Source organism: Acanthaster planci, linkage group LG02, assembly GCF_054643075.1.
Source record: "Acanthaster planci isolate LZ-2023a linkage group LG02, COTS_SCS, whole genome shotgun sequence".
Taxonomy (NCBI): Eukaryota; Metazoa; Echinodermata; class Asteroidea; order Valvatida; family Acanthasteridae; genus Acanthaster; species Acanthaster planci.
Window position 1 is genome coordinate 15,954,028 of NC_141778.1, and position 13,889 is coordinate 15,967,916.

The 13,889-nt window shown below is 39.2% G+C and overlaps 1 protein-coding gene across 2 annotated transcripts in view; it reads right to left on the minus strand.

The window, feature by feature from the left end:
- Positions 1 to 552: 552 nt before the first annotated feature.
- The window catches only part of LOC110973145 (uncharacterized), a 33,645-nt gene continuing 20,308 nt past the window's right edge, over positions 553 to 13,889 (minus strand). For both annotated transcript variants that reach the window (XM_022223710.2, XM_087133561.1), the window contains 19 exons: positions 13,186 to 13,257; positions 12,540 to 12,672; positions 11,613 to 11,765; positions 11,250 to 11,337; positions 10,924 to 11,035; positions 10,401 to 10,456; positions 9,618 to 9,747; positions 9,102 to 9,211; positions 8,575 to 8,674; positions 8,256 to 8,406; positions 6,776 to 6,842; positions 6,417 to 6,480; positions 5,990 to 6,084; positions 5,458 to 5,584; positions 4,942 to 4,983; positions 4,309 to 4,476; positions 3,692 to 3,796; positions 3,087 to 3,136; positions 553 to 2,866 (listed from right to left, as the gene is read on the minus strand). In XM_022223710.2, coding sequence (XP_022079402.2) covers positions 2,755 to 2,866; positions 3,087 to 3,136; positions 3,692 to 3,796; positions 4,309 to 4,476; positions 4,942 to 4,983; positions 5,458 to 5,584; positions 5,990 to 6,084; positions 6,417 to 6,480; positions 6,776 to 6,842; positions 8,256 to 8,406; positions 8,575 to 8,674; positions 9,102 to 9,211; positions 9,618 to 9,747; positions 10,401 to 10,456; positions 10,924 to 11,035; positions 11,250 to 11,337; positions 11,613 to 11,765; positions 12,540 to 12,672; positions 13,186 to 13,257 — 1,935 coding nt within the window. In that variant the 3' untranslated portion in view covers positions 553 to 2,754. The remainder of the gene's footprint in view (positions 2,867 to 3,086; positions 3,137 to 3,691; positions 3,797 to 4,308; positions 4,477 to 4,941; positions 4,984 to 5,457; positions 5,585 to 5,989; positions 6,085 to 6,416; positions 6,481 to 6,775; positions 6,843 to 8,255; positions 8,407 to 8,574; positions 8,675 to 9,101; positions 9,212 to 9,617; positions 9,748 to 10,400; positions 10,457 to 10,923; positions 11,036 to 11,249; positions 11,338 to 11,612; positions 11,766 to 12,539; positions 12,673 to 13,185; positions 13,258 to 13,889) is intronic.

A 13,889-nucleotide genomic window follows, 5' to 3' on the forward strand; every position in this document is an offset into this window, starting at 1 on the left:
TGGTAAAATTACCCTGGCTCTCTTGTTTAAATTAGCAGGGAAAGAAGCAAAGCAGCTTGGAAAGCTAAAGGGAATGATTAGGATAACCCTGAAATTCCCCCATTTTTGCAATGCACCTAAATTCCTGAATGGGTATTTCTTTTTCAATCCGCTTTTCTGGCCCATTTTCTTTGTACCAAGTGCGTCTGGCATTACCTTAAAATAGCTCTACTGCTCTCAAGGCAAATATTAAAGGATGGGGTATTTTAGATAAGTCTTGAAGGTTTGCATGGTGAAGAGGTATAATAGAAAGTAGGTTTGCGGTAGCACCATGGACGTATCTCTTATGAGTATTTGCGGTTCTGAAAAGAACCAGTGGTACTCGACGTTTCGAGCAGTAGGCCTATGCTCTGCTCGTCATCTCCTCACAAAAGAGACACGTCCATGGTGCTACCACAAACCTACTTTCTAGGATGGGGAATTTTGTTGGGAAGAGGTAGACCCACATACATCGAAGCACAGTCCCAATATGAGACATTTTTATACACTGGTCAACGAGAGACGGTACGGTGTACAGCATTTGTTACGGGATGATTTGACATTAATTTTTATTTTTTCATATGGTGCTCTCCACAGATGAGACAAAGGGGGCCTACCTATTATGCCTAAGCCCATATAAGTCATGCTTGCTTTCACGCAACCTACAGGGCCTAGCCTACAGAAGAACTGATTCTCTTCTAATTGCCTCTATGATGAAATGCTTACAGAACTTAATTTTGAAGGAAAATTCCTTCCTTTCTTATTCAACATGAAGTGTGAATAGAGATATCGTCTTTGCTCACCCTAAACTGCACGAATTTCAAGTAGACTTCTCGAAATAAACATATGATATTTGGAATGACGTTATAGGCCAACAGTCAGTCAGATATCAACAAAATACCTAGGAAATAAAGAACGAATTATTGCTAAATGATGCACATTTCAGACTAACTTTACTTCAGACAAATTGATAAAAGCACTAAATAGCTTAAACTGGGCACAATTGGAAATTGTAATATGATGAATAGTCGTATTGGTAGTTACTTCTTTTGTGTGTATTTCCTCGAGTGCATCTGATGCCTTTTAAGTATATGTAGCTGTTAATTAGAATAATTAATTACAACTAAACTCAGCATTATTATTTAACGGTCTATTCACACTGCTATTCTTTTCAATAATCCAACTCTGCTACCTGAAAAGTGTGCAAATCCAAAACTTTTTTGATTATTAAGTTGATAAATAAATTGTACGTTCAGTGATGGAATATGCAACATTCTGTGCAGGAGACCTAACATTTGATTTCAAAAGTGAGTTTTAAAGAGTTCAACAATATGATGGACGGATTGAATAAGGGTCAAATGCAAAAAACTTCCATTTTGATGATTTATGAATGGTACAAGTTTAAAGGCTAAAACGGGAAAATATACACGGGGTATGACGAGGAACATTCAAACTAGGTGCGCTTTCTTAATAGAAACTAAGGGAACTAGGTACGTTCAAAAAACCAGTACTCTAGGATAATTCAAGGCACATTCCAGTAAACTGCCAAAGCACTTTGAGTTTGAAGAAAGTTCCAACACTTGAGTTATTCTTAATCTATACTCTTTGTGCTTATGTTAATGATACCTCTAAATGAATCATACATAGTATACATGAATATTAGAACTCTATGATATCCATATTGCTAACATTACACATTTTCCCCTCTTCTTATTTGAGTGGTAACAAGATCACAATAAATAATTAATTTAAATCAAATATACATATATTAATTTATATGTTTTTCTTTGCAGATTCTAAATACATAATTCAGTTTTCAATATCTAAGTCCAATTTTCATTTTTATTTTCAGTGTGTTTGAGTTACGACGGATTAAGCACTGCTTGACAGAGTATCTTCAAAATTAAAGTGAAGCAATGTCCCGCTAACAGAAGCAAAGTCATTGAAACCTTGAGTGATGCACCATAAGCCCTTCTCCACAAGCTATTTTCAAGTAACAGGTTATTTCCACCGACAGCTCAGTATTTGATTAGCTGGAAAAATATAGCTGACGCAGCTTAAAAAGCAGACCATACATTCTATGATATTGAAAAAAATCCATTAAAATGAATTTTCCTCCACCAATTGGAGTGCCCTTTCAGTACGAAATTTTTCTTTGATCAAACTAAAATTCATAAAAAGGAGTTCAAGTCATATTTCCAATGTGGTTCTTTTGCTTGTTTGATTAACAATGCTGATGAAAGGTTATTGTCATGGTATCTGGTGAGGAACTCCACTGCATTGAAAAGAAACAGTCAGTGGTATTTTGGGATAGTTTTAGTGCAGATAAGAGCCAAGTGGTGTACGGATTATTGTTATCTGCACAGTGATCCAAATCAATGATTTCAAATCGTTTCAGCAAACTTGCAGCTCCCTGGCAATTCATGAAAATCAGCAATTTAAACTTTTTGCAAAGATTCACTATGGTCAACAAGGTAATTACCACTGACTTGGCACTTTATTGATTCGATTTCAAAAATAGGGCTCTCTATTTTGGTCACTTTAACTTAGGACCACACATCCAAATTCTGTGTCCTGTTAAAGGCTTGTAGAAAAACCACAATTTTGAGTTCTGCGCAAACCCATTATAAAGAGTATGTTTTATCAATTGATATTTGTTACTTTGGTTATGGTGTTTTGATTTGGTTGATAGGATGTCAAACCGGGTGAATTCTTGAGACTCCAACCACCCTTAAATTAAGCTATGTTGCTGCCATCCATCTTCAAATTAGTATCCTTTGACACGATGGTCTCCATGGCAACCTTGGCTCCCTCCACCAGGCCTTTCTCCTCATCGTTCACCTTGTCACTGCAAAAAAAAGAAAGAAAAAGGACATTTTGTCATTGTTTCGCAGTTGCTCTCTTAAAAGGATGAGCAGCTGAATAAGAAACACACATTAGGAAATCAATGGATAAATACCTTTTCCCATAATCTAAACAAGACTGAAAATATCAACATTTGAAACATTTCGGATCAGGTCAAAGAATTTCAACAAATGAACTCTACTTTTTGTTCTGCTGGTACTTACTTGTTCTTGACGAGACACTGTATGTCATTCACTTTCACAGAATCCAAGGTCTAGAAAATAACAAGCAAGGTATTTATCTACTAATTATCTGAGTAAAAATTACACATATAATCTGCAAAGCACTGTAATTGGTGCTTGTCACTGGCTTGCTGATTGGGATGGGCTATAAGGCACAAAACTTGAGTTCAATTAAAAACTATGATAACTGCAGTATGAAGTGAGGCTAACCTTTACCGAAAAAGCACACTAACAAATAAATGGTGGGATAGGCTTGTTTGGAGAACTTAGACCAGTCCATCAACCACGGCTTGTCAAATAAAAAGCATGTTGTTTTACAGTGTACATAAATTGAGACAGGTTTATGACGTTTTGTGATGACATCTCACCTCAGTTTGAATAATGGGGCCTGCAAAATCCACTTTTAATTGACTGTTAGTGGCTGATTGAATTCATGACTTGCTTACTGTACTGCCACAAGTATCAGATGCAAACAAGTCGGGCTTTCCGTCCTTGAATTTTTCTGAATTCCCAAGAGAATCGTGAGTTTATAGGGGCAGGCCGCTGCTGACTAATGACTCGGAGGCCAGTTTGGTTCAATTTCTTACCGCTTTCTTGGTGTCACTTGTGTTGTTCATGGAGTTGTCCTTGGATTTAGCAGGGTCTTTGGTCAGGCTTGTGTCCTTCATGACAGGGTTGTCAAAACCTCCTCCCTAGGGGAGTGGGGGGAACAAATACTTCAGATGGAATATAAAGAATACCTGCAAATATCACCATGCTAGTTCCGAGTGGTGCAAACTTTTGAAACTTGCAAAGACGCAATTCCGATGAAAGAAAGTGGCACTTGGGTAAATGCACACAAACGAAGATACCGTACATGTTTCTCAGTCAGAAACACTGTGACGTTATTGATAATTGTTCTAATAAGCATGCCCAAAACGTCATTGGAAATCTCACATGCAATACCACGAAATGTTCTACTTGATAGCATGGCTAAAACAAAATGGGATTTTTGCTGATGTTAAATCCAGTTCTCAACCTTTCAGATCTTGATTCTGAAGAAGCTTAAGTCTTTCATTTGAAGCTTAATGCATTGTTAAGAAGGTATTTCTCTGCAGTGATATTGAAAATCCCATGCATTTCCTTCAGGGTGTGGACAGGGGCCCTTGGGACTTGATACTCATTTTGCAGGAGCAGGTACCAGACACCAGGTTAAAGGACTTACTGAGACCGTACTGACTGCCGGGTTGCGTTTGATCAGCTCAGTGGTGGAGACATCACTGTGCTTGCGGGAGGATGCTTGGCTACGACTGGATACAGGGGCCGTGGAGCTGGTTGTCAGAGAGTGTAATCCCTTCTTGCGACCATAGCGACGCTCATAGGCTTTCTTTACCTGAAACAAGGTCATTGTACATTTCCAAAATGTGACAAAATGGTCAAATTCCCAGAGTGGTCAGTGGTCTGTAAGCAAATGATGGAACAGTTGGAGTGATCAGCTAAAAGTGGTCATAACTCCACTAGTATTCTCTTGCCTTCTGACAGAAACATACACTAGCCACTTTCACTACAATGGCCATTCTGTAATGTACCCTGCATTAGTCTCTTTTGATAACAATGTCATCAAAACTTAAATACCACAACCTTGGCTCAAGTTTGTATAAACAGAAAAACTAAGACAGATCACAAGTATTCCTGTGCCTAATACTAAGAAGATTACGAGAACATTCATTTGAGTGATACCTGTGAAAGAAAAGGTACTCACAAAGGGATATGAATTCAAGATATACGGTCACAAGATTAAAAAAAATCATCCTGAAAATGATCACGTAAACAAAAATCTTTGAACCAAAATGAATACCTCAATATTCATCACACAGTGAGCGATGAAGAAAAACAGGCCCTGCAATAAAGGGACAATTGAAAAAAAAAAACAAATTTAATGTCAAAGAATTATTATTTGGCACCATAGTGTGCCCTGTGTCAGCTTAAGCTATACATTTCTGAATATGATTTAGTAAACTAACTGGGTAAAATCAATTTGACACACCAAAGAGGTGCAATCATTCTTGCAGTCCATAGAATACACACTTTAGTTTCAGTCTTGGCAATCAATCTGGCTTACAGCCCTGAGCAACACTTAAGTGTGAATGGCTGAGGCAGCTCTGCACAAAATGTTACCAAGTATAAGAAACTGGGGTCATCATTTAGAACTGAGCTTTCCAATTAACGTATTCTGATTCTGGTAAGCCCTTTTATTTAACCTATCTAAGACCAATCCAATATTAGACCTCATCAAACCATGGGATTTTACGATATTGAGCTTAAAAGTGTGGCAGCGTATTGCACAGTGATGTTGAGCATGATGTGCATGTACCTGCAGGGAATTGCAGATGGCAAACAGATAGGTGAAGACCAAGGTGTGTTCGTTGACGGACATGAACCCAAAGACCCAGGTCAGTCCCAGCAGAGGAAGCAAGACCAGGGCAGCCTTCAGACCGGTCCTGATCACAAAAAGAGGACGGCAAGAAATGAACAGCAAATGAGAATCACAAGGGGGCGTCTACAGTTGAGGAGTTTTTACACAAAAGCCACTGAACAATAACGGAAATCTTAGAAGAGGTTCCAGCAGGTTGATTTATGGATGTCCCACCCTGTTGTTCAAGAATGTCAAATGCGGTATTTGTCGCATTTTGGGATAAACTCAGCCGAGTTCACCATCCCTGTCAGACTGTGAAAGGTATGGACCAGTGCAAAGGAATTACTCAATGCCAGTTTGGGGGCTTTTTTCTCAAGTGACTTCATCCAGAATTGTGTGCACTCAATTGAAAAGTTGATCGTGAGCGCTCCTGAACATTTATCGTCTGGCCTGGCATACGAACACAGGCTATGAAGGGAGGTGTCCTTACTTGATTTGTGAAGTATCATTTTCCTTGCTCTTCTCCTTGGCAGTGAGTGATGTCATCATCACTTTCAGCACAATGATCAGAACCACAGTGTTCAGCTACCGGGAAAGACAACACCCATCAAATAGTTGAAAAATGGCTACAGACGATAACAGACATTCATGTAATTCTATTCAGCATTTATGACATAGACTGAAGTTTAGGAGGTGCAAGCCTTAATTTGGTGAGCTTTACTTCACCAGAAAGAAAGGCCCCAGGTTCAAATCCCACCTCAGACATCCTAAGGACAGTTCATGAACCCTTTTGTTCCAATGTTCTGTTGTAAATTGAGCCATTGATTCAAATTGGATTCTTTCACAGTCTTTTTCCCCATTGTAATATCGCTGTTTTCTTTCTTCTACCCCTCCGGGAGATGACTAACGACACTTACGATAATCAGGATGCCCACAGTCGGCACAAAGACAATAAGGAGCATCTGCTGGGTGAGCCAACACCTGCAAAGACAAAGAACATATCATCTGCTGACCAGTTCATGTTATATCATGCAGGTTAATGACACATATGCCAATTCTCAGCTCAGTCGTATGGTGGTTTCACAAAACACGAGTTTGTGTGCGTTATGCAAGTGTTACAAAATTGTAAAACTGTGCATAAGGCAAAATTTTCAAGAGAATTTCAATTGATACTTGTTCGCTCGCACAAGGCACGATACATAATAACCAGAGCCCAGCTTGCTCATTCAATGAGAGCAAGTAACCTATTCCAGTTTGACGGTGAATCATTCCTTACGTATTTCCAGAACCGTAGTCCTTGAAGAAAACTCCAAACGAGATGCCGACAATGACCAGTGGAGCACCTGAAATGAGGACAAATGGTAATTCAGACAAGTAAATATGAACCTGACGTACAGGCGATCCAACTGAACTAAATGAGTTTCACATGTCACTAGAGCAAGTCAAGACAAGTTAAATGAGTTTTGAAAAATCCTACACAGTATGAATTGATAGGAACCCTTACAAATGTTACCATCTTCATATGATATGATCTCTGTCAGGAGGCCAAATTGGAAAATAAATCAATTACAACAAACTAACTCAGTTTGCCCTGTCCTAATGTAAACTATTAAAAAACAGAATTACTGAAATGACAGCATCAAACTTTCTTAAGACACCAAGTATCTTTTTATGGCTTCACAACGGCTATTTAAGGCCGATTTTAAATACATACATTTACCGACAAAGACTGCACGCAATTCGAAATCCCATTATTTGCCAATTAAATGACTGAAATTCCTTTGCCTATATTCCTTGTTTGAAACTCAGAAATGTTGGAGAGAGATAACTGGAAAACTGACGAAAAGTTTTGCAAACGGTGTTGTGGCAATCAAATATTGTCAAGAGGTATAAGGAGCTAGAAACAGCTGTAAATGGTTGTCACTTTTCATTTCCTATAAACAGGTACTAACACATCATCCAATTAATACTATTGAAGACGATGGCTGGATCATACTTCGGGCAAACACGAAACATGCCTGCAAGAGCACATTTTTCATAGGGAGGGGCTGAGATTGTAAAATTCTAAATATCTAGGGTTTTTTGGAGGATCCCAGACATTTGGGAGTTTGATTATGTTTGTGGCTTAACATGGTCAACGTTGGGGGTGCTATTTTGTACACCAGCATCCTGGTCCCAAAAAGTTAGGGGTGCTCCAGCATCCCCCGTTCCCACGGGCTTGACAAGAAAGCAAAGTGACTTTGACATCATGGAATACTTGCAGCAAAACTTGATCCAGTTGAAATGTAAACAAGAATATAATATCAAATCAGTGCTCTGAAATATGTGATTGCCGAGCTTTCGGTAACTGAGTACCTTCTTCAGGGCAAGCAGATTCAAACTGAACTGAATCTGCTTGCCCTGAAGAAGGTACTCAATTACCGAAAGCTCGGCAATCACATATATTCTTGTCAATATTCTGATCACGGTGCTACGCAGCCCTTCCATATTTCTCCAGTTGAAATGTGTTTGACTATTACCAATCCCTCGCAACATGAATATTTGATCTGACATCATAATTTCACACTCGTGTTTGCTCTTTGGCCAAAACTGAACTAGCTTCATAGACAGATACTGTTGCATAACTTATGCACTAACATCTACACTGCATGTTGCGAAGACACATAAAGAAAATGTCTGCACTGGCTAATAAGAAGTTTTCTTCATTACTGTGCCCAGAGAGCCAACAGTTCAGCGGTAGTCACTCTGACACTTACCCCAGCCAAGCAACAAGTACTTCTTGATGTGACTGGAGGAACCAAAGACATGAACTAGGGCAAGATACAGCTGAATACCTTCCACCAGCATCCAACAGAACATGGCCGTCAGGCAGTAGTGTAGCACTACAGCGATCACTTTACACACCCACTGGTGGAACAGACAGCAGCAAAGAAACTTGGGTTACCGACTAATTCAGCTGTGGTCCTGGTTTACAAGTTGATGAAAAACAGTTTGACGATTTGGATAAGCTGGGACAATTTCACTTGCACCCTCCCTCTATCTCTCTTTTTTATGCTTGCTTATATTCCAACTTACAGCAATTTCATTCCTCTCAATGCCGACTAGAAAGATCAGCTGTGAAATGGCGATGGCAGCAGCAAGATGCATGTGGACTCGGATCCGGTCAGATTTCAGTCTGTGCTCCATAGAAATGAAAAGTAAAACACTGTTGCAGATACTTAGACTGCAGTCAAGGAATACATCACTCGTCATCACCATGTAACCTACATTTACACATATGATTCCCTTCATAGCTGAAAAGATAATGTAATCTGATGAACAAGATAGATGTTGTTCTACCTGACAGACCTAGTAAACTGATTACTCTGTCGCTTCTAAAATATTCTGAATTCATTGAAACCTAAACTGGCTTCTATCCAAGGATTTACACTACTGTCCGGCTTTACTTTCTTTTTTACTGATTTCCATTGAACTGCCAATCAGTGGCAAACAAGACAAGGAGGTGGTATCCGAGGAACAAATGCTGCCCTTTCCAGTGGCTTCTATAGGTGCATGTGTTTCTGATGTGACCTAGATTTTGGGAGGAGGCGAAATGGACAAACCTGAAGAACTGGTAGATGGCGATGGAGAAAAAACAGCCCAAGATGGAAAGGGTGCCACCAATGTAGGACAGGACAGATAGGGCAGTGTTGTGACCTTCGGGCAAATTGGCCTGAAACAGAAATGAAAGCTGATGATGGATTGAATTCTGAGCAACATCTAGTTTGACTAGCTTCCCCAGCGATGGATGGTTGGACTATTATGTAGTTTGGAACAAGGCCTAGGGACGTCATCGATAGTTTGTCTTATAATTAAGTATAGAGCAACCCATTAACATGAAAATAGCTGCCAAAATACGGAGACCAGGAATGCAGAGAGAGATGCAAGCAAGAGCAAAATGGGATAGTGATGAATATTGCATACTGACCGGGAATTCACAGAGAATTGTATTACGCCGTCACATTTGTAAGAAGCAACTGATCCTAGCTCAACCTGTGGTTTGCACTCAACATGGAACGGTTATGCGATCTTTACTTTTTTTGCATTAAGTTCACATCTTACCGGTCAACATTATTTACCTGACTGCCATGAATGTCCATGAGAATGGCAAAGTTGGTCAGATGCCAACACAGGCAAACAGTGTGCGTCTTGTTGGTGGACTCTACTTTACATCCTTCAACATCCCATGTGTCGTGCCCGTCAAGGTTCCTGGACATGGAGGAACAGTGCCAGGAGGAACAACTTGGATCAAAATCCATGGCTGTTCAAAGTTGGACAAAAAGAAGGGTTCATACGTATACTTGGAATGAAAGCATATCTAGGCAAGTGAAGTCATAGTGAATATTTGCTCCATTTGAAGAATTTAGATACTTTCTAGCTTTGGTGTATTCTCCCCGTAAATGATATTGGTACATATGCACAAAAAAAATCTTCATGAACACAAGTTCATAATTGGTCCTGAATTTTCTGGTTCTACTCACTCAGTGATAATACAGTGGTATATATGTCTGGATTGATCATTTACCACCATTTTGAAATGTTAATGTTGTCCTTGGGGGGCTTTTGAATGTGCTCCCCTTAACAGTTAGAAATCTCGTATCTTCTCCTGAAAATTTACTGGGTAAAAAAGCAACAGAATACATCTAATTCTGCAGGGATCTTACCACAAGGTTTTCGTAATTTCCTTGTGAACACACTTGATTTCGGAAACTCAGATGGCTTACCATGTGCCCCTTTGGGGAGACATTACCATTTATAATACAAAGTCACAATATGGATTTGCCCATTCGATTTAAACACTCAATGACCAAAACAGTTTCCATGGTTAGCGACAAAGGCAGGATTTGGACAAATGGTCTTACTCAGCTGATTTGGTTGTCTTGAGAAAGACACAACTCGTTTGGACTGCATCAACACCCTGGAACACCAAAAAGTAGAGCTAAACAGTTCAAAAAAGAATTTACACCTGGCAAGTGGGCATGATCTTACACACCATACTGTCGAACTCTTACAAAATTTAATTTAAATCATGTATTTTGATGAGACAAAACCTATTTTATCAAAGACAAAGAGAGAACGTGTTAAACAACCCAAAAGCGAAAACATAATCCCCCAAAGTGAATGCATCTGGACTTTTCTTTAGAAATGTTTAGACATTTTCCTGTTTTCTGTGAATATGTATTACATGCTATGTCCAGTGCTTTCTCTTCCTGTGCAGCACACCTCTTCTTTCGCAAAGGTGTATTATGTAATGCTACGTGTTTTACTTTCATGGGGAAGGGTGGATTCATTTTGAAAACAAGAGACCGCAAGACAAAATCCACGCTCACTGTCACAGATTGAAGTTGCTGATTTACTATGCGAGAAATCATTTACATGAATGACCTCATTTGTATGTTTGAAGACAAGCCTGATGGGAGTCTCCAGATTCTGGAAATGGCTCTCCCCTACTCCCAAGACTTTAAGAGAAAGAACGTCGGTGTTGACATAGCCCTTCCTGCGGGGGACAAAAATGAAGAAAGTAGAAATAAGTTAAACTTTGATTTTCATTAATAAATAATACTACACGAATTTTTCCCTTGGAATGAGTGTTAAGATACCTACACTAATAAGAGGTAGGGGATTTAGTCTGTTCCTTGCTCTATGGTCCCATCAAACCACAGTGAACCACTACAATGTCAATATCTCTTGGGAACATTTACACGTCCTACCTGATGTCTTGGTCTTCACTACTGTCACTTCCAAGACTGTACAGTTCCCCTACAGATGAAAACTTGCCTTTCATGACACCAATATAGCCTTCAGGGAAAAAATGGCAAACATATGCCAAGTTAATTCAACATTAAAAACAGTCCAAAGTTTACATAAACATGAGAGTGAGTAAGAAATTCAACAAGAAAATGTTGTTAGAGGTCATCATAAATGATAAAAGGTCATCTTCCTCTATCTGTCAGTGTTTATGCACCTGGACCATGACATATATTTGGTATTTGCCAACCTTAATGATTTCAAGAAATCTATATCAATTCAGTTCACTAAAAGCAAACAGTACACGCAGGTAATCGGATTCATACCGATGCTTTGATTGTTGACAGCATCTAGCAAGTCTTCAGGCAAGTTGATATGACTGAGTGGGAGGCCGTCCTCCCCCTGTTGATCTTCAGCTCCATCCAAGAAATCCTCCTGCAGGTCGGTATCGTTGCTCTGGAACACAGAGATCTCCAGCTCTGGCAAGAAAAAAGGGAATCGACATGTTACGTTATGTTACGTTACTGTGAGTCCCATTTACTGTGGCTTGTGCAACTTGAAAGACCGTACTTAAGACTTTAGACCATGCATGGTGACAACTTCACTAATATGACTTGACTCTGAAGAACTGACTCACGTGACTTGCCGCAGATTCAGAACTTACTGGCAAGCTTTTTAATACAGTGCTGTGCCCTGATGTTGTAACGGGAGGTGTTCCTGTGTTCAGTGAAGACAGCCATCACACTGTTCATGGATTTCCTTCAGATCTTTGCCTGTGATAGCTTGTTAGCTAGCCATTTTGAGCTTTGTCTTCCAATGGCTATGTCTGTGAGCCAATAGGGCATTCCAACAGTGCGTGCTCAAACTAAAAATTCCTAGGTCATTCGGGAACACGGCCGAAGCCTCACTTATCCTGTGAGTACTCAGTGCATGCCTGCTTCAAATACTTATAAGGTCTCCCAAGTGACCTATTTGGAAATATTATCTTAACCACTCATGATTGTGAAATTCCCTTAAATTTTGCAAGCTGTGAAACAAATACTGCAATTTAATTTAAATTAGTTTTTAAGTTTCAGAATTAAATCATCCTATTTCTTTAGTTTTGTTTATTTAAATCTCCTTCGAGGTCTTTGCTCCTCTATGTCTGAGAATATCTCAGCTTTCTGGTGATTTAAAATTGATAACTGTTTGGAGAAGTTTGGGATCATAACAGAAGCTTTAACCATGAAGACTTCACCTGATAACCAACTTACCTAAGTTCTTGTCCTTGATCATCAAGGCAGAGTCATCTGATTCTGAGTCCAGATGCTCAGCCTTTTGTCTTACGACACTGGCCATGTTCTCTACTGAAGTGATCATGGTGGTCACGCTAGAGGCCACTTTTTCCTGTCAACAGAGATAAACTTCATTGCTTTACAACTGCACTTTTAATCCATTGCAGGCATTATGAACATTTCATTTTGAGGACACGAAAAGTGACTTCTATCAGAGCAAATTTAAATATTCAGAGAAGACTTCTGTCCAATGCACTGTGGTGTTATCCTTATGCATTTTCAATTACGTTCACACAGTAGATTTACTATTCACACAAGAGGTGTTGTTTATGTCTTGATACACATTATGTAAATGACCCGTAGAAAATGCAAAATGATTTGAACATTAATGATTCTGGGCTTTAGATTACTGCTTGAGCCAAGAGGAAGAAAGCTATAACCATCACGTAAACCTTAAGATCTTATTTAAGCAAATGCTAATCATCATCAGAAACTTTACAAGTCACCACAAGTGACTTTTACTGCCGGTGCCAGTTGGCATAATCTTACAGGATGCAAAAGTATGTTTTGTTCCCTTTTGTCTTTTTTTTGTTTTTTGTTTTGCTGTTGTTTGGATTTCACTCACAGGGTTGTTAGTGTTCTTCCAGGCATAAATCTGAGACTCATCGACCACGTTGTTGATAGTCCCTGCACATGCCTGCAACAAGACATCGGCAGTAAGATTATAAAGATGATGCAATCCAAATTTCCCACGATGCTATGACGGTAGCTTGGATTTTGGGAGGGGAAAGAAGATTGGAAAAAGCAGATATAAATTATCGCAAATCCCTCTTCACACAATGTCTTCTTTGAGCCTGCCCAAGTTTCTTGTGAAAAGTTATGACGCTTCCTCCCGAATCCTACAAAATCTTTCATGGCTTAAAGCAAATATCTGAACAAAAATGGTGGGCTTTGTGATCTTAAATCTGACAGCATAATGTAAATGCTTTTGTCTTTTATACAGCATTTTTCTGCAATTATTTCACTGGCACTGTAAGTTTGTTTTTGTGATAAATAAGTCATTTTATTTCTTCTGCCATCCCTTGGTATGTCATATCTTCTGCTTTTCATGTTGTGTTAGTATTTCTCAGTGTCAATTTAGCTGAAAACATAGCAGCTTAGAACCAAATCTTATGGAAGAACTCCCCTGGACTGCTACTGCACAATGTAGTGTGCACAACTCTGTTCATACACAAACTAGTTTTCATCCAAATGAGCACAAACCAGCAATATCTTTGATGGAAAGAATGCAGTATTTTAAGAACAGCTGATGGTGCTCACAAGTTTTCC